At 47.4% G+C, this 25711-nt stretch overlaps 10 protein-coding genes across 10 annotated transcripts; 3 read left to right on the forward strand and 7 right to left on the reverse strand.

Moving 5' to 3' along the window:
- Position 1: 1 nt before the first annotated feature.
- EDB93DRAFT_1074655 (Metalloenzyme, LuxS/M16 peptidase-like protein) lies at positions 2-4212 on the reverse strand (the record flags this gene model as incomplete). The annotated part of the gene is made up of 21 exons (XM_041445106.1): positions 2-319; positions 366-452; positions 501-566; positions 617-703; positions 756-896; positions 954-1025; positions 1070-1176; positions 1226-1449; positions 1498-1808; positions 1858-2230; positions 2278-2450; positions 2506-2692; positions 2751-2836; positions 2886-3202; positions 3256-3347; positions 3399-3493; positions 3545-3651; positions 3707-3816; positions 3868-3904; positions 3956-3994; positions 4050-4212. The coding sequence occupies 21 exons, from the start codon at positions 4210-4212 to the stop codon at positions 2-4; spliced, it is 3192 nt and encodes a 1063-aa protein (XP_041313691.1).
- On the forward strand, positions 4050-6321 carry EDB93DRAFT_29854 (Endonuclease/exonuclease/phosphatase). The gene is made up of 8 exons (XM_041456017.1): positions 4050-4722; positions 4775-4796; positions 4848-4954; positions 5013-5320; positions 5379-5399; positions 5449-5531; positions 5588-6019; positions 6072-6321. The coding sequence occupies exons 1-8, from the start codon at positions 4510-4512 to the stop codon at positions 6224-6226; spliced, it is 1341 nt and encodes a 446-aa protein (XP_041313692.1). The 5' UTR covers positions 4050-4509; the 3' UTR covers positions 6227-6321.
- Positions 6322-6416: 95 nt separating this feature from the next.
- Positions 6417-9689, reverse strand: EDB93DRAFT_1074364 (uncharacterized protein; the record flags this gene model as incomplete). The annotated part of the gene is made up of 8 exons (XM_041445089.1): positions 6417-7927; positions 7979-8098; positions 8147-8420; positions 8486-8627; positions 8679-9229; positions 9282-9347; positions 9395-9499; positions 9549-9689. The coding sequence occupies 8 exons, from the start codon at positions 9687-9689 to the stop codon at positions 6417-6419; spliced, it is 2910 nt and encodes a 969-aa protein (XP_041313693.1).
- A 454-nt stretch (positions 9690-10143) lies between these two features.
- On the forward strand, positions 10144-11177 carry EDB93DRAFT_30480 (uncharacterized protein). The gene is made up of 3 exons (XM_041456035.1): positions 10144-10347; positions 10404-10779; positions 10829-11177. Exons 1-3 carry the CDS (start codon positions 10195-10197, stop codon positions 11092-11094), a joined length of 795 nt encoding a protein of 264 aa, XP_041313694.1. The 5' UTR covers positions 10144-10194; the 3' UTR covers positions 11095-11177.
- Positions 11178-11259: 82 nt separating this feature from the next.
- EDB93DRAFT_1073536 (uncharacterized protein) lies at positions 11260-14062 on the reverse strand (the record flags this gene model as incomplete). Its single annotated transcript, XM_041445019.1, has 13 exons — positions 11260-11561; positions 11609-11649; positions 11700-11809; positions 11864-12020; positions 12074-12414; positions 12478-12948; positions 12999-13125; positions 13172-13502; positions 13551-13654; positions 13707-13751; positions 13810-13850; positions 13905-13934; positions 13997-14062. 13 exons carry the CDS (start codon positions 14060-14062, stop codon positions 11260-11262), a joined length of 2166 nt encoding a protein of 721 aa, XP_041313695.1.
- A 1648-nt stretch (positions 14063-15710) lies between these two features.
- Positions 15711-16517, reverse strand: EDB93DRAFT_1237209 (uncharacterized protein; the record flags this gene model as incomplete). Its single annotated transcript, XM_041451396.1, has 6 exons — positions 15711-15775; positions 15834-15919; positions 16047-16116; positions 16243-16275; positions 16360-16482; positions 16514-16517. 6 exons carry the CDS (start codon positions 16515-16517, stop codon positions 15711-15713), a joined length of 381 nt encoding a protein of 126 aa, XP_041313696.1.
- Positions 16518-17333: 816 nt separating this feature from the next.
- EDB93DRAFT_1112709 (uncharacterized protein) lies at positions 17334-18713 on the reverse strand. Its single transcript, XM_041448154.1, has 5 exons — positions 18537-18713; positions 18134-18487; positions 17978-18071; positions 17719-17923; positions 17334-17669 (listed from the first exon to the last, which is right to left on the reverse strand). The coding sequence occupies exons 1-5, from the start codon at positions 18658-18660 to the stop codon at positions 17568-17570; spliced, it is 879 nt and encodes a 292-aa protein (XP_041313697.1). The 5' UTR covers positions 18661-18713; the 3' UTR covers positions 17334-17567.
- Positions 18714-18768: 55 nt separating this feature from the next.
- Positions 18769-21132, forward strand: EDB93DRAFT_1112717 (cytochrome P450). The gene is made up of 11 exons (XM_041448155.1): positions 18769-19060; positions 19126-19231; positions 19285-19311; positions 19362-19417; positions 19468-19749; positions 19806-20042; positions 20094-20107; positions 20160-20431; positions 20483-20614; positions 20665-20808; positions 20861-21132. The coding sequence occupies exons 1-11, from the start codon at positions 18856-18858 to the stop codon at positions 20937-20939; spliced, it is 1554 nt and encodes a 517-aa protein (XP_041313698.1). The 5' UTR covers positions 18769-18855; the 3' UTR covers positions 20940-21132.
- EDB93DRAFT_1074165 (Prephenate dehydratase-domain-containing protein) lies at positions 21087-22116 on the reverse strand (the record flags this gene model as incomplete). Its single annotated transcript, XM_041445072.1, has 4 exons — positions 21087-21427; positions 21477-21687; positions 21737-21957; positions 22011-22116. 4 exons carry the CDS (start codon positions 22114-22116, stop codon positions 21087-21089), a joined length of 879 nt encoding a protein of 292 aa, XP_041313699.1.
- A 41-nt stretch (positions 22117-22157) lies between these two features.
- Positions 22158-25629, reverse strand: EDB93DRAFT_1217278 (uncharacterized protein; the record flags this gene model as incomplete). The annotated part of the gene is made up of 15 exons (XM_041451081.1): positions 22158-22850; positions 22901-22941; positions 22995-23104; positions 23154-23310; positions 23365-23729; positions 23778-24050; positions 24105-24114; positions 24165-24204; positions 24253-24375; positions 24437-24627; positions 24675-24732; positions 24783-25085; positions 25141-25215; positions 25265-25374; positions 25484-25629. The coding sequence occupies 15 exons, from the start codon at positions 25627-25629 to the stop codon at positions 22648-22650; spliced, it is 2205 nt and encodes a 734-aa protein (XP_041313700.1). The 3' UTR covers positions 22158-22647.
- Between the last annotated feature and the right edge of the window lie 82 nt (positions 25630-25711).

Consider the following 25711-nt stretch of genomic DNA (forward strand, 5'->3'; position numbering starts at 1 on the left):
TTCACCGTCCCGAGTCGCTCTCACTATCGCTATCACTGCCACTCTCACTGCCACTCCCATCCTCATCGGCTTCGACCTCCAACGTCCGTTTCTCAACTTCGAAGCCATAATCAGTCAATCCGGCCGCAATCTCGTCCGCCTTGGAAGGTGCGGTGACCACTGTTACCATAGATAGCTTCGAGTCGAACACAGGCAAGATGTGCTTCTTCAAGGCAGTAAGTACATCAGCCTTCTTCACGTCCTGGTACTTCTCTAGCATCTGCAGGTTGTGGTCCTGGGCAACTCCTTTGAGAGCTTGGTTGGTAAATGAGTTAACAGCCTATGACCACTGTTAGCATGATCCGAGCTCAAATAAACACACATACAGCTCGTCCAGCCGTTGCGACATTCTTGGTGACCCCATAGACAATGCTGCTTTTGGCTGCATCAAGAGCGGTCTCCTCCAGTGCCACCTTGCTTTGAATCAGTGAGTGCTATGATCAGGAAAACATAAAACACACAGTCCCATCAACTAGTCCGCTAACGACCTCTTTTGCTTGTTTAAACGCTTCCAGGCTGTTGGAACTCTGCAAAAGCATCAGGAAGGAAGTTCGCCATTCGCCAGCAAGCTGCATACCCGGTAGAGCGAGAATGTGAGCAAACCAGCTTCTCTATCTACAGTCATGTAGGCACCATAGGCGAGACCAGAGCCTCGGATAGAACGCTAACACATGCAATAAGCAAGATTCGGTTTTGCTCACAACGAGTTCACCTACCCAAAGGAAGCTTTCTGCAGCATTGAGAACCTCGAGAGCCACCCGAAGAGCAGGGAATTCAGGATGATCAAAGCCCCGTATTGCTTTCGTAGTGTGGTTGACAAACGAGCTTTCGATCGTTGGCAAGCTGACCACGGTAGCCTAAGAACAGGAACCGGTAAGAATACTACAAACCCGCAAAACAAAAGCACTTCGCACCTTGGTTGCAGGATTCTTACCCAATTCACTAAGGGTGTCGCTCGTGAGCTTCAGCGGAGCAAGTTTGGATTCCTGCGTGATCGTGAAATGATGCTGTTGTTGCCAGTCGAAGAAACACGCACCGGTAGAAGGTCCCCGAAGTGCTTTGACCAGACACTGCGTGGCTTGGGTATGTCCAAAACATTACCTGTGACCGATATCCGTACTCCAGTGGGATCCGTCACTGGTCACATTGTAAAATGAATGTCATGTCATACTTTCATGATACGTACGGTATTTCCTTAGTTCCTCAAAGTCCGCAACCACTGTATCAGGATCCTCTTGAAGGTTCTGAATAAGTTTCGGCACAAATTCTGATTGAGGAAGGATGGCGCCAGCAAGCGATGTCGAGCTCTTATCGTAAAGCATCTCGGCCCATATAGAGGAAAGAACATTGTTCCCATCACGCTTCAGTTCCGGAAGCGACTGCGCCAGCTTGGCAGCAGAAATCTGCAATCTACACCGCATGAGACATAAAAACTAATTGAATATTACAAGACCCTACCTTTCCTTGTCAAATATCGAATTGTATACGAGATCACGCAACCATGCAATGGCTGATTCGTATTGGGAAGTCTCGACCTTGAAGCTAACGCGCATTAATTCCGAAAATTGGTCGGATATACCGAGAACAGCCTCATACGAGACTGTCCCATCGTCGAGCTGGTTGACAACCTCTTCATGGCTGAGTACCTCTCCTGAAGCACGTTGCACAGGGAGCGAGAAAAACGCCGAGAGGTAAGTTGAGAGGTAGGGCCGTAGCCTATTGGGCAGCTTGGCCAACGAGAAGAAGGCATGGATAGCGACAAAGTCGGACTGGACAGTCTTGAACGTCATGGTCAAAATGAGATTATGAAACCTTTACCTTGACATGATCGTATTGTACGAACATGGAAAGCGGCGACCCATCAGACTGAATGTGCTTGGAAAGCTGAGATTGTCTGAAACTTTGCACAGTACTTGAACGCCCTTGGCCAGGCTCTTGAACGCACTGGACAGGTATCCAGGAGATGCTCTTCACATCCGGAACAGGGAACGACGTCAAAACATCAGTCGGTATTGGCTTCTCATGTTCAGCTTTTGCAGCTTCCAACTCCCGTTCTGCGACAGCAAGACCATCTGGACCAAGCGTCTCCCGCTGATCAGCAAGGCGAGCCTTTTCATGTTTCTCGAGCATCTCTGCCAGAGTTGCAGAAGGTTTGCCAATGACGACAACGTAAGGGCGGTTGATGATGTACCTAACGACTATTGAGCTATGTCGAGATCATTATCTGTCATGACTTACTTGTGCAGGAGATCCACCCATTGCGAGTTAGTCCATGTCCGCAAAGTCCTGTAATAATTGATTTCATCCAGGGCTGGGTGCATGTCCGAACCATCCGCAGCACCGTACAGGAAGTCACTTATGATGGCGCCCGAAAAAGTGTCACCTTTAGCCGACTCCAATTTGCTGCGAAGCTAGGTAATGTCAATAACTTCAATATTTGGTTAAGGCTTGGTGTTGCCAACCTACCTGGCGCTCATCCCGGTTGATGACCATGGACATTCTCGTCATATCTATACCATCAGACGCGATTCGTTTGAAACTTGCGACAAGCTTCTCATCAAAGTTATTCAATTCTTGGACAGGGACTGAACCAATGTAGATCGGTAGATCAACCATTGTCGCGCGAGTGTCTTCGCTAAAGTAGATGTACGAACTTACAGGGAACATCATCAGTCTAATACTATACCGAATATTGAATCAAGGATACTCACCAGAGAGGTGACTCGATTTCGATGTACTCCTTGTTCAAAGGGGCAACAGGTGATGATGTAAGGTATGTAGCAAGAATGTCTAAAGCCTGCGAAAGATTGTAAGCTCCGAATGAACACGTTTGTTAAACCACAGACTTTTCGCTCCATGAAGTTGTTTGGCGAGGGACCAGTATAAGTAATCAAAAGTTCGCCCTGGCTCTCGTCCTTCTCAGGAAACTCGACGATGTCCTTCGTGATTTGTTTGATGGGAGAACGGTTGGCACTGGCGGTCTCTAGGAAGGGTCTTTTCCAACCGTTCGGGCGGGGGCCATGGTCTTGACCATGTGAAATAATACTAGGTTCAACCTTGTCCTGCACTACAGCCAATAGAGACTTTGTTCCACTAGAAAGCTTCCCAGTAACGATCAAGGACAAATTATGCGGGACATAGTATGTGGCGTGATATTTCCTGACTAAGATCAAAAGGACGTTAGTGGAGGATGGACGCCAAAAGGGATCGACTCACTTTGCTCGACAGAAAGAACCCTGAGTGCTGACATGAGTCCACCAGTTTCGCTACGATAGGCACTCCCAAAAGGGTACAAGAGACGCTGCGAGCTGAGAGGCGAACATAAGCAGCAAAAACAATGGTACAGCATAATGACAGACCGAAGGCCCATGAGATCGCCCGACGTATTTTCGCGGCCCTGCATTTCACTGTACACAACACCACTATTCTCGCCCTTTGCATTGATGTGGTGAACCTAATCGCGCGTCAATATGTCTGGGAACAACAGCTCTGAAAAACTGCCCACCTCAGTCAAGAAGGCTGCCTTGGTCATCGTGGGATAGAGGATGTGATCCAGATATATGGGTAAAAGCTGAAGAAAGCCCTGCTCTCCAGCAGTTGAGGCAGTGTACGCTGGGAGAATAGGGTCGATGGGGCGAAGGAATACGCCACTGCGAAAAAGACTTACCAGTATGATCGGTGTCTGTCCATGCATTGGTTCCATGAGAAAACCCGCGATTTGCAAGATGGTCTATGATGCCTTTGTATGGGTATTTTTCCGAACCCATGAAGACGAGACTTCCAGCAATATTAAGCTACATTTGAAAATCGGTTCGACGTCCCACTTACTGCTCTAATGTGTGCGGGCAGCCGCTGTCATCGAAGACTACCATGAAGTTAGCTCCCGACGTTAGTCACAAGATGGAATGACACTGACTTTCGGTACCAACAACGAAGTAGCCGTTGACGATGGGTGCTGGCCAGAATATTAATGTTGATTATGTCGAACTAGTAGATGGCACGATGCATACCTTCATAATCAAGATGCACTATAGTGAGACCGGTGACGCGGCTCTGCCATCTTGATACGACGACATCAGTGTAGTCTAGCTTGACACGTTTAATCAGGTCGAAATTCCCATAAGCCTCAAAGTTATCATGGGGGGCAGCTGAGCCATCTAGAGAAAGTGACATCGATGAGACGGATGATTGGGAGAAGCGGCGAGAGGAAAGGAAGGGAAGATTGCGATTAGCGCCGGTTTGCAGTTGGACTGGTGATTTTAACAGTCCGATGCGTCTCCGAGAGAGAGAAGTCAGCCGGGACGCCGTTAACAGTCGCTGCATTCACTCGAGTTGATTTTTCTGAGCGGAACAGTGCTCTTTACGTCAGCACTTACTTAGGTCCAATTTTATACTACTTGCTCGTGCATGTGACTACAACCGAGGACGCCGTCTCCTGCATTCTCTCGCGCGCGTTTCTCAAGGCCATTAATGGAGACAAAGCGTATGTTTGATTACAAGCCAACGCCCGAGCAATTGGCTCTTGCAGAGGAACGGCGTATGCAGCGCAAAGCAAAGAAATTGCAGCAACAGAATACCCAAAATCATGCTAATCTCCCTCCACTGTTTCTCTCAAGGCCATGGAAATCTTTGCCAGTCACTCAGACTGCACCCCATTCCACCATCAAGGTCGTGTCCTGGAATGTTTGTGGATCTTTATTTTGTATTTCGGAACCATGATGCATCAATACTTTAGCTTCTTGCTCAATGTTTGATTCGTGCGTGATTTGCTTCACGCCCAGCGTGTGCTCAGTGACGGTCGAGGATAGGCTCGAACCTCTTTCCAACAAGTTCAAAGGCCCTTAAAACTTCTCACAGGGAGCCTATGATACATGCAGAGATTCTGTCCCATTCTGCAGATATAATGTGCTTGCAGGTTAGTTGTCAACCATCTAAGACGTCCACGTTCCCATGCCGAGTACTGCTACCCACAGGAAGTGGATCGCCTAGAAAAGCTTTCTCCTATTCTAGAACAAGCAGGGTATTCCTCCGCTCATGCTGCAGGCCCTGGAAAGCAGCATGGCTGCCATATTGCTTATAAGCAAAACAAATACAATCGAGTGGACGAACTTGTAATTGAGTACGACAAGCAGGAAGTGCGTGAGGATTCTTCCAGTCCTGCTGCACGTATTGGATCCAGTCGCGTTACTAGAAACATCGGTTTCATGGTCGCGTTGGCTGAAGTTGGTGCCGACCACCAAGGTGTCATTGTTGCAACCACCCATTTGTTTTGGCATCCTGCGTTGGTGCAAATCATATATCTTAACTGAGCCTACATTAATATGGGTCCACTGTTTCAGATTCACGTACGAAAGGGCAAGGTATTCCAGCTCATTCGCCGGACGAACATATCGCTGAGCTGGCTCACAGGCAGGTTGGTATCCTCATTCGAGAAGTCCTTAAATTCCGACAGTCTATGAAACTTGATCATTGGCCCTGCATCATCGCTGGTGGTAAGCACGATAAATTCGAATTGAAGGAGTGTGTATTGACTTCCTCGTGATTCTAGACTTCAACTTTACTCCCGATGACCCGGCATACTCCTTGCTTGTTGGCGATCCGCTTACTGAGGCCCAGTCTCAGCGTTTGCATATGTCTCGTGTTATCCATATAACCATTGATCCAACTGTACCACCAACTACCAAGAAGGCAGACGATGAAGAGGGAGATGGTTCAGAGGCTGATCCTGACAAGGTCATTAATAATTCCAGATTAGCCACTTCATCAGACGGACTGCTATCCGACCTTGAACTTGTGTCACTATTCAGAAATGGTGCCAAGCTTCGGAGCGCATATGATGAAGGTCAAAGAGCTCGGAGAGACAACGGCACCCCAGGTGATTTGTACACATTTGGCGAGCGAGTCTCTTTGCACCCGACCAGACTCGGAGCTCATGAGCCAATGTGGACTAGTTACACACATTACTGGAAGACGACGCTAGGTTTCTTCGTCTCTTCCGTCACCTTTTAGCTCGTTGAATTTGATTTTGTCAGATTATATTTTCTTCATGGACACACCCAAACACAGCATAAATGTGGCGGGCTACCTCAACCCACATCGTGCCACTGATATGGAAGTAGGCCTTCCTCAGATTGGCATTTGCGGAAGTGATCACGTCTCTCTTTGTGCGGAACTCCTTGTATCGTGATAGATTACAACGTCGAGGAGGTATGTGGCATAACCTGTCTAGGGTATTTCAAATGGAATGGAGCCCACCCAGCATTGGTAAATGGGCTGAAAAAGTAAAGGAAAAACCTGTTATGATAGACGGAAGGATGAAGAAAACACAGAAATAGGCACACGGACCCAGGTCCAGTGGAACACTACAATGTCCCAAATTATTTCGACCTGTCCGATCCTGCAAGTAATTTATCAAACAGTTCTTGAGCAGTTTGCTCGTTCCGAAGCTGGATCATGTAGATGATGCCTGTCCGTGCACCTTTGGCATCGCTGAGTTCAATGGCAACACCAGTCTTCCCCACTCGTTCCACGCCATCCGTAAGCACTATCGTCGAGATGAGAATGTTCTTCTTGTCTTTTGAGCCCGCTTCGACAACGAGTTGCTTGACATTAGTGGGCTGCTGATGATAGAGAGTCAGTTGCGCAGAGCCCAACGACTTCCATTGTGCGTGCTGTTGCTGATGGAAGACCCTGCACTTCATTCCTGTTATCGTGGGCTTGGCCGGACCCAAAGGCTTTCGCTCTTCAATCGGTGAAGTTGGAGGACTATGATCATGGTATACTGATTCGGTGAACGAGTTTGCTCTGGAACTGATCTGCTGCGATGGTAGGATAGGTCTCATTGAAGCGTTGTTGCCGCTGCCCACAGAACTAATAGAATTTGTACGTTGGCCATAAGGTCGTGATGGTATTGGCAGCCCTCCAGGTAAGGAGGGAAGTGGTGGTGCTGGACCCGGACCTGGGGCATAGTCATACTGAGAGCGGAGAGACCGCGATGATGCAGACTTATGGAGTCTCCCGGAGGACGCCTGCGGCTCAGACGGTGGTCGAGGAGGAGGAAGTCCATGAGGAGGACCTCCGGGACCTGCAGACCGAGAAGGAAATGGTTGAGGGTGATGAGGTTGTTGAGAAAAATTCATAGATTGAACTTGGGAAGGCGCGCTTTGTGGGGGGCGAAGATGTTGATGAATTGACGGATATTGAGGATTGAGAGATGGTTGATGGTGAAGAGACTGCATCGAGGAGTGACGTGACGATTTGACTGACGATTGATGATGCAAGGGTGGTTGTTGCGGGTATCCTTGAGCAGCAGGAGGAGAGTACATCCTGTGGGGTACGCCTCCCATGCTGGGGTCCTGATCAGGGAAGGGATGCAAAGAACCGGCACTCCGAGCTGGCGGCATGACCTGACCCAGACTGAAGGAGGAAGGTGGCGAATGTGTGGAAGCTCCTTGACTGGTAGATGGCTTGCGCATATTGTGAGGGACACCAGAAGAAGCAGGAGCATCCTGCAATGACGGCGCCCTCTGATCCCCTTGAAAATTTTGCGTCTGAGGCATACCAACACTTTCACTAGAACTGATGTTCCCATTCCCCCCCACTACTTGCCCTGAAGCAAATTGTCCTAAACTTGTTTTGCGAGGCGCGAAACTCTGTTGTGATGTGATGCGAGGCCTCGAGAAGTTAGGAGCAGAGGGGAGCTCGGAGGGCTCAGATTTGCCATTCAACACACTAGAACTAGGAGCTTGCTCTTGTGGAACGCCCTGTTGAGTGTTGTTGGCTTGTTCATGCGAAGAAAATACCTCATTTGCAAGAGGAAAATTAGCAACTGGCGATACAGGGGGACCTTTAGGCAAGGGGGGCACTGGTTCCGAAGCAATTCCGGATACTTCTCAAAATGTCAGTGGGCCATGATGCAGTCAGAGGTACATGCACATACTGGTTCTTGCAAAATCGATACAGTCCTTGAATTCCTTGATGATCTCGTCCCGGGATCGCGTTGAGATGGCCTCGAGGATTAGTGTCTCTTTCCTCATGATGGAAATCTGAAGCGCGTTATCTGCCAATATATTGAGGTTTTATTCGATATGATGAGCACGTTACGCACCTTGGTCAGGTACCTCAGTCACCTTCAGGACCTTTCCAGAAAGTGGAGGGTAGCAAAGCCGCATATCGGGACCGTCCACACCCGCTGCGACCCTGTCGTCCAAGGACATCTCCTCGCATATCAAAAACAGATCTGATAGAATAAAGACAAAGCCGTGCTGGTGAACAACATTCACGCCTGTCGAACGAGGAGTAAAATGGACAACGACATTGGCCGACAATTTAAGTTCTCTGGCATAAGGCAACGTTGGCGGAGACATTTGTAGACGAACTAGCTAAAGTATTTAACGTAAAACGATCAGTGAGACTCATCACCACGACGCCATGGGAATGAACGTACCTTGGGCTCCATGGTAAATATGTCGAGTGTCATATCTGTCGCCAAGCGTTTCTCCAGGTTAGCGATAGATGTAGGCATGGCTGGTTTGAAGTTGTGGTTGTGGCTAATGGATGTCATCCCTGTCCCCTGGGAAAATCGTTCTCTAATTGCATGTCAACATCATACACGGCATAACACCATTGTCCGTGCTCACCCGTTTGACGAACCGCTTCCACGAACGGACGTGGTTGCGCTTGCATTTCCTCCTCCAAATTGACCTGAAAGTAACTGGTCGTGCGTTGCATCAAATTGTGTCACCGGAGACATCGCTGGAGAAGCGATGGGCTCAGGCTTCTCGTCAGGGGTGACAGTCGGCAATGCGGAGGAGGCAGCGGGAGGACTATGGCCAACCTTAACCTGACATCTTCCGTCCAAAGTCTCCAATAGATCATCTAACTTCTCAAGAGCACCCGTCAATAGCCGATGATCGCTCCTGCCCGGTGTCGTGCTCTTTAGCAGTCTATTGTATAGTTTCCTGTAATATAAAAGACGACCCTTGGGCAACAGAAATAAGGCATCCAGGGTCCATAACGATGGGTCTACTAGCTGAGAGGACTGAATTGCAGCTATTGATGGAGGGCTAGCAGCAGAGAATGCCTCGATAACGCCAGGAAGCTTCACATTTGACTTGACAGGCTCCCATTGATCGAAACCAGTAGAGAATTTCTGACAGTACGTCGTGTAAGGTCGGTCAAGGTCATCGATCTTTAGAGCATATTCAGGATGCAAGAAAGTCTGCCTAATGCTGAACTCTCACCCATCGCATCAAGAGGTCACCCAGAGCTTTGGGTGAGGACGGATTAGCACCAATTTCTTTCAGTTTCTGTCCGCGTGTTAGCCACGCTATACACGTGAAAACGCGTTCCCTACCGCGAGGAGAGCGCGATTTGTCTTGTAGACACTCTCAATGCTGCGAAACATGGCGTCGAGCTCGGGTGGTGGCAAATTGGATCGTGACCATGCTGCGGCTATCCTCTACAAAAGCAATGAATTTGACGAGTCTGCAATGAATTTATGGACGCACTCGTATTATACCAGTCAAGTACTCCACGTAGATCTTTTCGCTCTCGATGAGATCGGTCAAAGGACTAGATTTTTTTGTCTTTTCTGTTTGGGAGGTGGGGGAGGTAGGAGACATTGGTGAGGTAGCAGGTCCGACTGCCATTGCAGGAGATGTGGGCGAGTCAAATCCTTGTAGCCGGTGTGAATATGTGCCTAGCATGAGATCAGGGCGAGAAAGATGCGTTACCTAGAGATGCTAGGCTTGGTATTGGAGGTAGTTGAGGACCGTTGTCATCAAGATGGGTATCCAATACAAGGCCAAAATTCTTGGGAGGAGGCGGTGGTGATATAAGTGGATCTGGTGGCGGTAAAGGAGGTAACTTTAGACCACGACGTGTGTATCCGACACCAATGGAGCCAGACATTATGATCGAACGGTGTGGCTGAGATCAGAACATCAGTCCTGTAGGCAAGTGACTATCTGTGATTCAATAAAAGAGGTAAGTGACAGTCGCGAGGATAACGTGCACAACGACTATTATTTCAATCAATTTTTGATATCTCGAGTAAGAGCGAAATCAAACATGGAATTTATTTGCAAATATTTTATACAACTACTTAATAACTGTTAATAAAACATTTAATAATCATCACATTGATACTACAAGATGTCATATCCTCAGCAGTGGCTCAAGTCTACTTTCTCCTCGCGGCCACGCACCGTCGAACTCTTACAGCCAGAGTTAGAGAAAGGCGTCATCACAAAACACGATTTTGAACTAGCGACCAGATTCCTGCCTGGAGTGCACAGACACTGGCCTGTTCGTCTGTTGTTCCGGTATCATATTCATATTTGACCGCGCATCCTTACGAACAGGTGATATATGGGGTCGGGGCTGCAAGCATCACCCTTGGTTATGGGCACTCCATAGCGCGTCCCAGGTGGTCTCACCCAAAGCTTGCGTGGGGTTCGAGCGCTGCCATCCTCGTCGGGTTGCTTTTTGGCCGAGTCAGACAAGTCTTGGCCCACAAACAGTTCACAGATGCTCTTGAAAACCCTGCAGGCTTTATAGAAGCGTTGAGCAATGTTGACCGCAAACTTGGCGGTAATGGGCAGTTGGGCTTCACGCTTACACGAATACGAAAGGATGCTGCACATTTGGACAACAATGCTACTTCCGGGACTAGTCAAGAGCATGGCCCTGAGATGGTCAGCGAGCAGAATTGGAAGGCATCTTGGTCTCAATCCGATGGCGAGTGACTGTATTGGTTCTGCTATATGACCTCCTGACATTTTCGCAGCCCCTTCACCCCAAGCAGCTCAACCAAAGAATCGTTGGGAGGAAATACGTGCAGCAAACGCACGCTCTGCTGGTTATGTGTCTTCGTGGGACACTATCCGACAACGTCATGAACGGAACAGATTACCTCACTCAACGTCATCGCCGAGTAGCGACCCACCATCGTCTGGAATGGATGATCGAGCAACAGAGCAAGCCAAGTTTGACGCTATTCTAGAGGCCGAAAGAAAGAGAGGACAGTCACAGGACTTTCGTGAATTTGTCTGATGCTAATGCACCGATGAAATATTTTTTTCAATAAGTAATGAGAACCAGCCACCAATAATTCAATGTATTCTAAGTAAGTGGATATGTGTAGTCCAGAGCAGTCAACTGTACAAGTAATGGTTAGAAACAAAGAAATACAAACTCGTGTGCGGTGACTCCGTCGCACTAATCCTCTCTTGGGAAAGAGCGGCTGCTGTAGCTCGAGGGGGACCAGCTGGGCAGATGACGGCAGTATGAATCTAACGAATCCGAATCTCGTATGAATATCGCGGGATCGTACTCCACTGAGTATGATATAGAGGGATTTGGCAAAGGCGCCATCTGAGCGTTTTCAGGTAACGTTGGCGTCGCAAACAATGTGGTATGAGAGAATGGATACAATGGAAGCCCCACCTCCAATGGCTGCTTCTGGCTTGTCAGTCGTACTATTTCTTCCATAAGACCTTGCAATAACTTCTCTTGGCGAGCTGCACCATGATGAGCGAGTTGTCTTTGATGAAAGAGATGTACGTACTACCTATTGGAGATTTCACCCCGTAGTTGATCATGGCTTGTCTGTCATACCAGTCAATAGAGGCACCACGAGCTTCCAAACGAGGGCGTACCGCAAGACGTTGATCTCTCCCCATACCTGGTCTTCTCTCGCATTATCCCCTATTTCTATGAAGTGCTTACAGACCTGGACCTGAACGACTGCGGCAAGGTACCAACAGATCTGGAGATAGTCAATGAATGAATGACTTCTGATTGGGAAAACTCAAAAACTCACTACGACGAATGGGTGCAATCGTGATATATCCAAAGAGGTCTCTGATAACTTGAAGTAGGCTGAAAGAATGGCTCTTGCTGCATTGATACATCGGCTCGTGGATATGCGATTCAAGTTGGTTAGGTCAAGATAAGGATTATGGAGTGTAATGGTAGCCCTTAAAGTCGATCTGTAAGAATTCATAAGAGGAAGGTAGGGCAAAGCACTCACGCATGCGGTATGATATGGACCATATATAAGTCTGTGTCCACTGAGCCATGATTACCAGGCAGTTCATTAGCGCCTGTCATTTTGAACATCGTCGGGAGGTTTTCTAGGAAGTCATTGTAGACAAGTCGATCGAGATCTGCAAAGCCAGATGATTGGAAAGGGTCCTGAAACTTGCTAGGTGCAGTCGGAGCACGCAAGTTTCGTCGGACATTAAAGTCTGTGACCCGACCAAACATCATGATGGCCTTGATTAGAAGAAGAAAAGAATCGGTGTATTTCGGCAAATGTGTGGTAAAGACGTCTTCCGTACACATGTCTTGAGGATTACTAGGCATTAATTGCTAAGACGTGAGGTCAACCCGGAGCCATCATAAGCTCTCAAACAAACGATAACAAATGCTCACCTCTGAGTCGAAATCTTCTCCTCGAAGAGGAAGCTCAGTTCCAATGTCCCTCTCATCAATTGCATGGATCCATCCACCGACCGATGCTATACGGTCAAAGATGATTGTCGTCCACCAGGTGCGACGACGTGACTCCAAATCTATAAGGTCCTTTGGGGGAGGAAGGTATCCCCCCGGTGATGTAGTGATGTGAGTGGAAAAAGTTCCTGGATAATTTAACCGCAGTGGTATAGCAACTCGAGTCTGGAATCCTGCAAAAATCCAAATTTCAACCCACCGTCCTTCTTGGTAGAAATACCAAGCAAGCAGGATGCACGCCTGAACGACGGGAAAGATGTCTTCGCCAGTGGCCATGGTTTTGTCAATATACTGTCGGGTTTTACTTGCGTGGAACTCCGCAAATTCATCACGTCCCGTGCCGTCAGGCAAAGTTGCCACATTGCGGGAAGACCATCTAGAAGCTGAAGCACACTACCTCTGCCGTCAATAAAATCCAAGATTAAAATCAGTGACGGATTTACTATTGCATGAAGTATGGCCGAGTGTGGAAAGGAAGAATCTCTAGGATCTAGACGTACGGCTGCAAGAAAAGATGGGCGATGAAAGATGCGAGGACCACAAGGATCGCACTTGAAAAATACATCTATACTATGAAAACTTTAGTGAACGCGATGGACAGAGCATCGAACCTCACTAGTGCTCCAAAACACTGCGCTCAGGAAGATCGGGATTCCAACCGGAGTATATAATTTCGAGAATAGTGTCAGTGGAACTCTTGTGCCGAACCTCTGGACTGTTGCTGTTGTTACGGGGATCAGAATCGTGTATATGACCTGGAATTGTACCGTTTTTTGGTAAAGGAAGCGATGGTGTATGAACAGAACTAGTTGCCGGACTTCCGGATTCAGGAGTCAAGGAAGACGAAGCTGATCCAGGGCGGAACTGACTGAAACGGCGTAGTAGTTGCTGAGATGGTCCTGACAGTCCATTGGTTCGATGCTCTTGAAGTTGCGTCTTCAAGTTCGCTGCAAGCGATTCAGTTGGCAAATAGTTAAATTGGTTATGCAACGTACAGATTTCTTCCTCCAGAAGCCGAATTTTTTCCAGAGCATTTGTATCTGGCGCCAATGCGAGACCATCTACTGGATCATAAACGCACTGTGGTTCTGCAGGGTGCCTGGGATCTGCATGTGAAAATCAGGAAACACATGCATTCATAGAGAGCGTACGCGTAGTCGGGCGGTGCAGGCACACTTATGAGGGACTGCCATTGCCTTATGTCCGGTGTGTCAGGCTATCTGGTTACCGAACGCCGAGAGCTATCGTACGCACTTCACACATGTGCCACAGTGGGGACGGGCAGCATCACATTTCTAGAGGTTTGGGTTCAACTTTTGACGAGCGATGACGGCTGATCACAAACTCACAAGTTTTCTCTTTCGACATGGCCGGCAAGCCTTTAAGGGATAGTAGAGACTCGGATTCCAATTTAAGTAGGGTGATATTGACAAATGCTTACCTGGTTTCTACGAAGTGCAGGGCGGTTGGATACGCTGGCGCTAGCGGTCGGGGTTGCCTTCGGCATTGGTTGATGGTATTATTGGCAGTGCCGCTCGTAGTATGGTAGTGATAGCTGGGTTTGTGGTTCTGTCAAGGCGTCGCGGGTGGGGGCAAGTCAAGGAGAGTTCTGGTTTTTCGGCAGTTATGAAATGTAAGCACCGCTCGCAGGGAGTATTTAGCTGTGGTATTGCCGACAGGGAGTTCGCCCTGCATCATGGAGATACCATCATTCAAATATTCATGCACGTACTATTTGGGTGAGCATCCTCGCGGACCTTCAATAATTTCAGGTACAAGAGAGCTGAAACGTTCTTTGCAGCAGGCATACCTACTTACTTGACTCATAGTATGTTAATGTAACGTTCATCCCCGCAGGAGCTGTATCATAGCTGTGCGAGATTTTTACAAATGTGTTCTTGCGTACAGGCTGTCGACAATATGTGAGTAGTACTACGAAGAAGCCACGGTGCCTTTCGAAAAAGAACAATATGGAGCTTAAGTCACCGCGGGGCTTTCCCGGCTGTTCCCACAGTTCGGTCCATCCCAGACGGAAGGTTTCAGTCATTGACTTACTACTAAGATCAATTATTTCCTTTCAACTCGGAGCGCTCACGGAAATACTTGACTGGTTCAACCTCGGTAAAAGGTGACTCGACGTGGGAGTGCGTGAGTCTAGTATGATATTAACACTGAAGAAAATGATCATAGTGGTAAACCATGATGTGCTGACGGGCTAGACTGAATGGTAGTACCAATGATGGTACTGGTACAGTTTGAGTAATCCGCAGAAAAGAATCAAGAACACGCGTGCCACAAGGCAAGCAAAGAAGCGAGTCCGGTGATGCGGCACTGGGAACCACCGTGGTCTTTAATTGAGTACCCTCGGAAGAATCGGCAACAATACGTACATAGTACTATTATCTTGCGTTAGGTCTGCCGATCAATATGTATGGCAGGGGTTACGCGTTTTGGGGCACTCATTTCGTGCGATGCTTGAAACGTACATCACGGCACTTCTATGGCTAGCGGGTAGACACATACCCTAGAGCATCTTTGGCCGAGTGCCACAGCAAGAAGTACGACATTTCAGGATCTCTCCCACCTCGAAGGACTTCTTGGTAGGCCGGCATCGACACAATCAAACATGATGACTGAAATGATTGTAATTGGCCGCCTTCGCACAGGCGTTACATGATGGATGATTAACTTGGTCTCTGAAGGGAAATCTATCGCGAGAACAACAGGATGCACGATCCTGTGCTGTTTTCAACCAAGTACTAGTAGAGCATTGAACAGATTGAAAGCTTACTCACGTTAATATCGAATCGTGAGTAAAATAATGGCTGCGCAAGTTCCCGCGTGACGCGGGGTGCATCTACCTCATGTTCAAGGAACTGTCGCTGTGTCAGCGCGGGCAACTTTCTCTGAGTATGTAGATCATAATGGATTCCGATCGGTTTAGGCAGTCTTTCGATTCGAGCCGATCGATATTTGTCTGAACCACCCACAGGGGATAAAACAAGCACTATAGCACATATGTAATCACAATAGTGCAACAGGTCTTCATCATCACTATGGAATATATGCAATTGCTCCATACGTGTATTGCTGACAACGGGTGACTTATGACCTGTTCTCTTGGTCAGCTGATACTCTGATAATATATCATTCGCTTACAAAACTGTGGCAACAATCCGCCTGGAATGTGCTGCGTGTCTGAATTCGGTCAAGTAGATCCCTAGAACATGAATGAATGTGAATAATTAGGCGAGCTATGCGGAAGAAACAGTGTTGACCTTGCCAGGTGCCGAGGTTCAGACGGCCATCAGTAATTGGGATCGAGATAGTGGCACCGATCAAGGATGTCTTCGTGTGAGATACACTGAAAGCACAGGATTTATGTTTGTGAAAGAGCGCCTTTTGAAAATTAACAAAGCACCATACGAGTCACTGTAGGCCACACGTACGTGAGTCTACGTATCAGCAAGCGGTGAACGTGGAATAATCACTCTGGGCCTTCGTCCGTGTGCTTCCAGTTAAGACTCTCGGGGACGATATTGTCTAGAGCCATGTCCATATCTGTTGAGTTGTTCAGCCAACATAGTCGTCTTCTACTGGCTCATAATGTCTCTCCTTTGCGAACGTCTGGAGCACCAAATAGGATGAGTGCTAACTCACAGACTTAGTACTTCACTAAGAACTAACCTCGATCATAATTTTCATTGATTGTCAACGCGGCTGACGTGTGTTGACTGACAGCGTTTTTGAATATCCAAGATACAGGCTACGCTACACTCACATGAAGAGGAAGAGCATTCCAACCTGTGCGATATATGTTCCGAGCAATGTTGGAGTAAGTGAAAACTAGCCGTACCTTTACGTCCTTGATACCTGGTGTGATCTGGGCGTATACCTCATCCGTGACAAGATGACATCCCTTTGGATCTTTGTGAAAGTGTAAAGGTTTTCTGCCAACCCATCGTAGCGAAACAGTAAAAGAAAGGTCAAGCTTTCACTGGCAAGATTCACACTGACTCTCAGGCTAGAGATCTCAGCGGGCGGTTGCAATTGGGAATTTGAAAATGACAAAGCTTATGTCATCGTAGCGCCCCGGGGGAGGCTCGTGACCAGACTTCCACGGATACTCCCACGGATGCAAAAATCACACCATCTCAAAAAACGCACGTAGCCTTGGGCAGAATTGGTTACGAGTTTGTTGTACACAAACGTTCCACGATCTGTGCAACCGGTGTCCAGCCAACGTTATCCAGAGGCATGTTCAGCCCTCTTTACAGCAAACTAGACTCCAGCTTCTCTCAAGTTCCTTCACACACAGCCTTCCGGTCAACGCCATCTATCTAGTCCGTTCATGCAGAATCTCGTTGGCTTTAGTCCACCCTGCCAGTCGGCCCAACGCTTCTTGTATTCGCAGGCCATCGAGGTCGCCGTAAGTTACAGGTGTTTCTGTTTACATTTAACTGGTCTATTGACGCGTGCGGAGCTAGTGGGAGCCGACAATGCCATCTACCTGCATGACACGAAGGCGTCGTATAGATAAGATCAGCATTTAATGTGACCACAATTTGAAATCAAAGAATTATCCCAGGCTGATGGGCAAAGTGCTGGAATGTCGCATTAGTGACCCAGGTGGGAGGATGGATGGAGGAGTGTAAGTCTGATACTATAATGCAGGTACATGGACAATAAATCTGTTGTCCAGCACACAAATGGTTCTCTCTTTGGCATGGCATGTTATGACATCTGTTTATATCCTGCATATGAATTCTTACTATCCGAAGTAAACAAGATGTCAGGTGCACCAGACAGGGTTAGGCTATCGGCGAGAGGAAGGCCTGAACCTTGTTAGAAAATGGAAGTGCCGCTTGAAGTCCGTGACAGAACCTTCCCCACTTCGTGCGCATGTTGTTCCATGTGTGCGTTGTTTCCCTCAAAGTGTCTGAATGACAGGTTCATTCCAAGGCACAACAGAGTACATTGATATGGTAAATGGGAACCTAACAGAAAAGGCATCAATCTTCCATGCCAAACCTCTTGGCACGATCTAAACCACCACGATTGCCTGGTACATTACGATTCCTACAATGATTAGCATAATGGCCCTTTTCTCCACACTGCATATGATCAGTATTTTCCTCGACAAACAAACACGCGGAGACAAACCTTGAAACACAACACTTCATCGAGGTTTCTACGAGGTGGTCCGCTACCGTTCGGTCCTCCACTGTGCGACATCACCTGCGGACCCATGGCTCCCCGATCGAAATCAGCATACCGACCATACCCTGGTGGCGGCGGGCCAAGATCACGATTTGAAGGCGGCGATGGAGGTTCATATGATTTAGGAGGCGGTAAATTAGGTTTTGGACTACGAAAAACAAAAAGAAGTCAAGCAAGAAGAGTGAGTATGAATTACACGCACTGGCCACGAGGGCAATCTGGACCTAGGGGGCACAAGCCAGTTAGGTAGAGTTGACAGGCGACACGGCGAACATGCTTGCGAGGGCATGCTGGTCCTATGTACAATATCAATACAATTAATCGACTCGACGTGACGAGTAATTTGACAAAGGCACACCTAATTTGCAGAACCCGCGTTTGTAATCAGGACATTCAACACGGCGTTCCTTGGGATGAGCATAGAGGCATTCATCTCCTGCTGAGCAATAACCGTACTTTGCATACCACCAACACTCTGGCATTCGCCTGAGATTGTACTCATGCAAGAACTCGCATGCATCGCCCTTTTTACACAAACCACGTAACCAATGTTTACAGACTGTAGCTAAACGTTCTCGCTCGCGAGGATGCGTGGGTAACTGCTTTGGAGGTTGAAAGTTTTGTGAAGATGGCGTTGTATGTCGCAAAGGACAGTGAAGTGGTCCCAATGGACATCCAGTTGGAGTTAACGACAAGCGACATATTTGATCGTCTTCAGGACTTGTCAGGTCTGGATTGAAAAAAACAAACAAGAGATTTACCTTTATCGAGTTTAAGACCGAGTTCATTTTTGACATACAGTTCTTCCGGAAAGTTGTTCTGATGGAACTGAGGATGGACGATGTCCTTGAGGGCTGATGGACCAGCTAACGGGTTGGTGGCCATTATTAACAACTTGAAGGCGGTGCAAAGAAGAAGATAACACGTCACGGGGTTTATTACATAAAACAGGGGCGACATGTTTATCAAATGTACGTAGTTATTAAAGGTTCGTCACACTAAAGATCAAATATCAGCTGACGAGGCAAAACGTTCCCTCAGGTTTGCCTCGTCAGGCTATCTTCCCTTCCATCATAGAACATGATGCCGCCATCGTTCAGCGTGTCCCTCGCTGATTTTTCAGCATTTTTTCTTGTCCTCATCGCACTGACATGGTTCTTGTCACGCATGTTGCTTGTCGTAAAGAAACCTCTTCCTCCTGGTCCTCCCACAGGTTGGTTCGGGAATTTTAATTTGCCATCCAGCTATCAGTGGCTTCATTATGCGAAGTGGAAAGAATTATACGGTAGGGCACATGGAATATCAAGAGTTATGTTCATGAACGAACTTATCTATCCGTAATGTTTACAGGCGACATCATCTATGTCTACGTTCTGGGCAACCCCATCATTGTCGTCAACTCGGCTCAGGCAGCAGAGGAACTTTTTGAGAAGCGGAGCAGGAATTATTCTTCGAGGTAAGTTCGTTTCATCACTTGATTTGTCTCTTGCGTAATTATGAAAAACACAGGCCCATCAGAACTATGGTGGTCGAACTGTAAGTACTGCTGTTGAATCGATCACTGATGCGTGGCTAAAAAGTCGTAGAATGGGATGGGATTGGCTCTTTTCATCAATGCCGTACGGGAGCAGGTGGAAACAACGTACGTGGCCAATTATAGCAGGCATGTAATAATGGATTTCCGCCCCTCAGACAGATCGCTCTTCCGTCGTCATTTCCACAGGATGTTGACGTCGGAGTATTACTCGGTCGTGACAAAGGAGACTTATACAACTCTTCGAAATTTGGCACATACACCGGATGATTTTGCTCACCACTTGCGCCGAACAGCTGCAGCCATCGTTATGAAAATCTCGTACGGACATGAAGTCTCGGACAAAGGTGACATTTACGTGACATTGGCGGACGAAGCGATGCAAGGACTTGGCATGGCAGGCATATTTGGCTCATTTATGGTAGATTATCTACCAATTTGTAAGTTGGCTACACGAGCTATGATCAACAGTGTTGACTAGTGTTCATCATTGCAGTGAAATATGTTCCTGCATGCATGCCCGGCGCAAATTTTAAGCGTCAAGCGTTGATATGGCGTAAAAAGACCAAGGCCATGATCGACCAACCATTCCAGGCAGTGAGGGAACGCATGGCGAACGGCACTGCTATTCCGTGTTTCGCGCAGAAGGAACTAGAGAAGTTGCAACAGGATGTAAATTCAGATCCCAACTATGAGACCATAATTAAAAATGTCGCAGGTATCTCCTATGCAGGTTGGTCATTCTTTTCATTGCACACATATGTTGACCCTAACGCGATTTTAGCTGGTGCAGATACGGTTCGCTGAAAATATTTGCGAGTTAACGGTCGCCGCTTATTAGAATTTGCAGACGGTGTCGACCTTGCTTTCCTTCGTTCTGGCGATGCTGGTTCATCCCGACGTACAGGAACGGGCGCAGCAAGAACTTGATGATGTTCTTGACATGGACCGCCTGCCAACGTTTGCTGACAGATCTAAACTGCCATTTATTGACTGTATTGTTTGGGAATGTCTGCGGTGGAATCCAGTGCTCCCTATGGGGTTGGCTCGCCTTGTAACTTCAGATGATGAATACGGCGGTTATTTTATTCCAAGCGGTACCTCAGTCTTGCCCAATACTTGGTAAGTCAACGTCGATAGAATGAAAAATAATGAAACTTAATACATCTATAGGGCAATCCTTCATGACGCCGACGTTTACCCAGATCCATTAATTTTCAATCCTGAGCGATTCTCAGACCAAAAGAGGAACGACGATCTTGGTATCAACAAGCTTCCTTGGCCCGCCTTCGGGTATGGAAGACGGTTTGTTACAGGAATACATTCATTTGGCCAAAATTACTCACTTCGTTCAGGATGTGCCCTGGACGCTGGCTAGCTTTTGAAACTATTTGGTTTTCCATTGCGTGCATTTTATCCGTGTACTCGATCAAGAGAAGCATTGATGAGGATGGCTTCGAGATTGTACCTGAAGTTGCATACACTTCCTCTTTGATTAGGTGTGTCATGTCGTTACTTTCAGAAGATGAGCTATTGACAATTACGAATAAGCCGACCCAAGCCTTTCAAATGTCGGTTTATACCTCGTTCGGAAAAAGCTGATCAGTTAATACAGGGTACTGCCCCATGAGCCTCAGGCTCTTTCCTAGTGATATCTTTTCGGCTTCACGTGCTTGGTGGATGAAATTCTGAATTTTATGATGTGACACGATATGGTGCAAGTGGAGCTTGCATGAAACGAATTTATTTGTAATTCTGGTTTACACGAATGTCTATACTACCATATGCCCAGAACTGTGGATTCCAAACCTGCTTGCCTTAATCTTTCGACAGCCTGGTTCACGCAATCACACCAGGTAACATCGCTTTCTTTTCCTCCTTCGGCAAACACTTCGAGAAAGTATATATCATGGAAAGTGGATGAATATGGGGATGGTCGTCGGTCTATGCGGGAGATGGGTATCTTGAGCGCTTTGATCGCCCGTGAAAAGTCCCATGACACCGAGTCTGTATCAGGCAAGAGACGGATCAGAGCACGCTTCTGGTGGATGGGTGGCGTTTGCCAAGGGACTTGAACGTCCACGCCATAGGATACGATATAAAAGCGCGTCATATTCGCTGCAAAATCTCAGCTCGTTTCCGTTGATGCATCGTCAAGATTACATACATTCTCCATCTTGAATGCCGGTGTGCAACACCTCCAGGCCGGGAAATAGCGAAGTCACGACCGTTGAACAAATTGCTGCACTCTTGAAGGGATCAAAATTGTCGGATGGTGGGCCGAGCAATGTACGAGCAGCACTCGCAGTCGAGTCTGTCGGCACAAGCGACGCTCTTGGGAGGATTTCTTTCAAAAACGCTTTACACTGACCCAAGGCCTGCAGTCATGAATTAGAAAGTGCCATATGCAAGAAAGGGTTTTTTTACTTGTTCGTGGCTGAAAACGTATTCGATGTCCTCGATTTTGACGTTTTTGCGAACGACCAGGGAATGTTTGATGGGCAAGTGCGTCTCCCCTCTCACAAAACTATCGCGACCGACGAATTCGCATCTGAGTAGGTTGTAGGTCTCGACCACCGACCCATTGGTACTATTTTCTTGTGGTATGATACCAAAGGGCAGCTCAGAGGATAGTGACTCGACGACGCCTAGAAGCGGCTGAGATCCGAATGAGAGTGACAAGGAGATAAGACCGACTTACCAGCGATAGTCTGCTTTGCGACATAATGTACAGAATCACCAAAAACGTCAAATGCCGCTTGATGGGAATATGTTCCGGGCGGACCTAGGAAAATCAAAGCAGGCATCGATACGGACATCGATATCATACGTTCTGTCCAGGTAGACTGCTCTACATACAAAAACTCACACACTGAGTCCGCTTAACGTTATAACCGTCGCAGTGAACTTCATCGCGGACAGTATCTATGGACACACACACAGTTTCAAGAAACGTTCTCATCAGCCTTGAATTGCATGAGGGCATGCATGCCGACTTTGCTTGCTTGCCACCTCAGTCGTCGTGCAGCCTCGGTTGCATAGTTGTCGAGTCATACCTGATTGTGGTACTATAAATGTTTTCGTATAGCTAAGGTGCATATGTAAACGAGTGACCTTGTAGTCGAAAATAGTCATTACAAAATGAATTGAATACATTCAAACGCATGTAGTGATCGTAGCACATCAAGATTCAAAAAAAACAAAAAAAGTACATGGAACTTGAGCTGCTAGAGTACTTCACGAACAAAGTCAAAACATGGCAAACTTTACAATACATTATATATTGCGATAACTTAATAACGAGACAGACTGTTACCAAAAAAGCTGGGCCGGGAAAGTTAGGGCTGGGGATTTATGTTATTTATCTTAAGGAAGTATGCCACGTCGGGCTGATTTGGACTCGTGTGTGTTTGCGAGACACTGAGAAGCAATTGCTGATCGGTGTCATTAGAAACTGGTCTCCCGTCCGCAGGAGTCGGATGCAAGGCCGTCGAACCAGAAACTTCCGGAATGCAAGCATCCAACATTCTGTGATATCGGTCTAAAAATATAACACTCAGTATTGGAAGCAAAGTCATCCGGACAACGTACATGCAAGGGGAACTCGTTCTGCCATCTTGCTCAATGCCATCCTGAGCCAAGAGTTTATTATTCGGACAATCACCATGCGTCACGCACCACTGACCTTACAAAGTCAAGCTCTGCCCGTAGGGTGTCTATTTGTTGGACACTACCAGTATTCTGGGCAGTGCGGAGGAAGCGGCCAAAACATTGACCGGAAAGATACCAACAAAACTAGTAAAGTAGATCAGATATAGGCGAGCCCAGGCTAGCTGTCACATACTGGGCAGAAATAGTCTAGAAGCCCAATATCATAATTCGTGGACCACACCGCATATATGAGTTCAAGAATTGCACGGGCACTCTCGAGTATCTTGGCAGCGGAAATGCAATTGGCCCTATCCAGATTGGCGTGAGGTTCATGAAGGAAAATGATCGATCTAGAAACACGACAATGAGCTTGCATATGTAATCAGAAAACTTCAACGACTCACACATGCGCGGTGAGAAAAGTCGTGTATAAGTGCATGTCCACCAGTCCATTTCTGAACGGGTCTTTCAGATTACTTGGAAACGATGACCGGAACGACACGAGCAACTGATCCAATTCTAGGAAGGCAGGTGATGACCGGATATCTGGCTGATCTCCATATCCCTGGGTTGCGAAGTTCCTCACCGGTAGGAATCTCGTGTCTCCCAAATTCGATTTGATCTTGTATCGGTGGTTAAAATTCTTGACAAAAGAAAGAAGCATAGTGCTCTTGATATACAGCGTGAACGAATCAGTGATGTCGGGGGGATGAAACAGCACCGCTTCTCTGACGTGACACCACTGCCGCACGTTATAGCTCACAGGTATCTAAGTAGATTATCAGCTAGCAGGAAGAAACGCGAGTGTTGTACTAACCCCAAACTCAAACTGCTCCATTGTGACTGGGAAAACTTGGGCGATATCATCATCATCAAGAGAGAGCGCCCAACCAGTGCCAGATCCATGTTGGCGATCAACCGCATACGCTAGCCAAAAGGTATTTCTCCGTGTTTCGTCCTCGATTGGAGTGCGAGGCGGCGGGATTATCGACATTGTTGGGGAGCTCCCAAGTAACGAACGAAAGGGAGGGCAAATGTTGAGTCCCAACGGTATCGCAACGCGCAAAGATTGGCCACTGCAAGTAAATAACTGCATCAAGGGCAGTTAGCGATATTCCACGAGGTATATGTAAATCATAGCAACCTCGACCCATCTGCCACAAGCTTGTTAGTAAAAAGAACATTCGATAGAACATGAACTAACTTCGAGTGACACCAATAGTACCACGTTAGTAGAACGTACGCTGGAAGACAATTAGTTACTACACAGCCGCTCACATGGATGCACTGACTTTGTACGCATTGAACTAAGTGATGACCTTTGTTCAAGGACTTCTCGACCGCTTCCTTAGCATGCGTTGCTTGTTGCTCTGCAAATGTATCAGGCAGCTCTGGCTGTGCGAATTGTCCTTCATCTGCCACAAGACGATTGTTAGCCAAATAGGCGGTGTAGCAATCAAAAGATGAAGGCTCTACATGGAAAGTCTGCAGCATTTGTCCGAGGTCCTCCAGCTGCAGTGTAGATAGCACTGACAGCGCATATAGCATGTAGAACGGGTGCAACAGGGAAATCTGGATGGTCTGGTGAGTATGATAGCGAAGCTATGAAGTTACCCCTGTGGAAAAGGCGGGATGCGTGCGGGTGGAACAAAAAGAACATATCGACTCTGGAACAAGATGTAAGCCAAATAAATTGATCGCGGAAACGACTTACAAATGACGAGTGAGTTCTGGGTGAGGTAGATTGACAGGCCAATGTGACCAGATGACGTCTGACAAGAGAATTGGGGCCAAAATTATAAGAACGAGGGGCCGCACGTACCCATGCTAGATGCAAGCAATGGAGCATCAATCCTGAGGCTTGTACCTTCCATGAGTTGCGAATTGCCATTCCAAAAGTATGGATTGACCGCCTGAGCATTCACGTCCAAATTAGATGGTGACAATAGTGATTCTAGGTCACTTGGGAAGTTGATCGTGGATGCCGATCCGGGACGTGAACTCGATGGCACAGACTGAATAGAAGCAGGCGAATTCTGGATAGACGAGAGAGCCGAACCGCTTTTTGGATTAGCATCTGGGGATGTCGTCTGTTCCTTTTGATTCAAAAGTGCCTCTAGCTCCTCTGAGGACGAGTATTTCTTGATAAGTCCCATGAATGAAGCAAGCCATATACGTACTTATCCGAGTCTCCAATCGCTCAAACCTATTCTTGGGACTATCTGATGGAGTAGTTGGTGTCTCCGTTGTTGCAACTGATTTGAGATTTGAGCGGAGGACCAATCTACCAGTGATGACGCGTACCTTCGTCGAATGTGCATTCCGGCCTTTCCGGCAAGTTCGCCCCAGGCTGTGCATGGTCGCGAGCATGCTTATGCGAGCGAACACACGTCGAGCAGGGTCGTCTGGCATCACTGGTGAAAGATTATTTGAGCAAAGGCAGCTCTCATCCAGACATGACTGTACCATTTCTTGTGGCGTTATTGGTCAGAATGCTGCATGAAATATCATATTGAAGCTCACCAATTTGCGTCTTCTGCACTGATGGCAGGCCTAAAACATAATTTGAGTGTTTTGGGAGGGAAAAAGAAAAAATATTGGACCTGATTTCTCTTGAGTACAGTAGCGCCGCCTGTTCCCGAGCCGACTGAACCTGGTGCTTTAGGCATCGATAAAGATTGGGAACGTGGTCGACTTGATAAGAAAAGAGAGTATGGCAGCGAGTAATTACAGCATGCAATCTTGGACCAA

Source organism: Suillus bovinus, assembly GCF_016758785.1.
Source record: "Suillus bovinus strain UH-Sbo-P2 chromosome Unknown EDB93scaffold_1, whole genome shotgun sequence".
Classification (NCBI taxonomy): Eukaryota; Fungi; Basidiomycota; class Agaricomycetes; order Boletales; family Suillaceae; genus Suillus; species Suillus bovinus.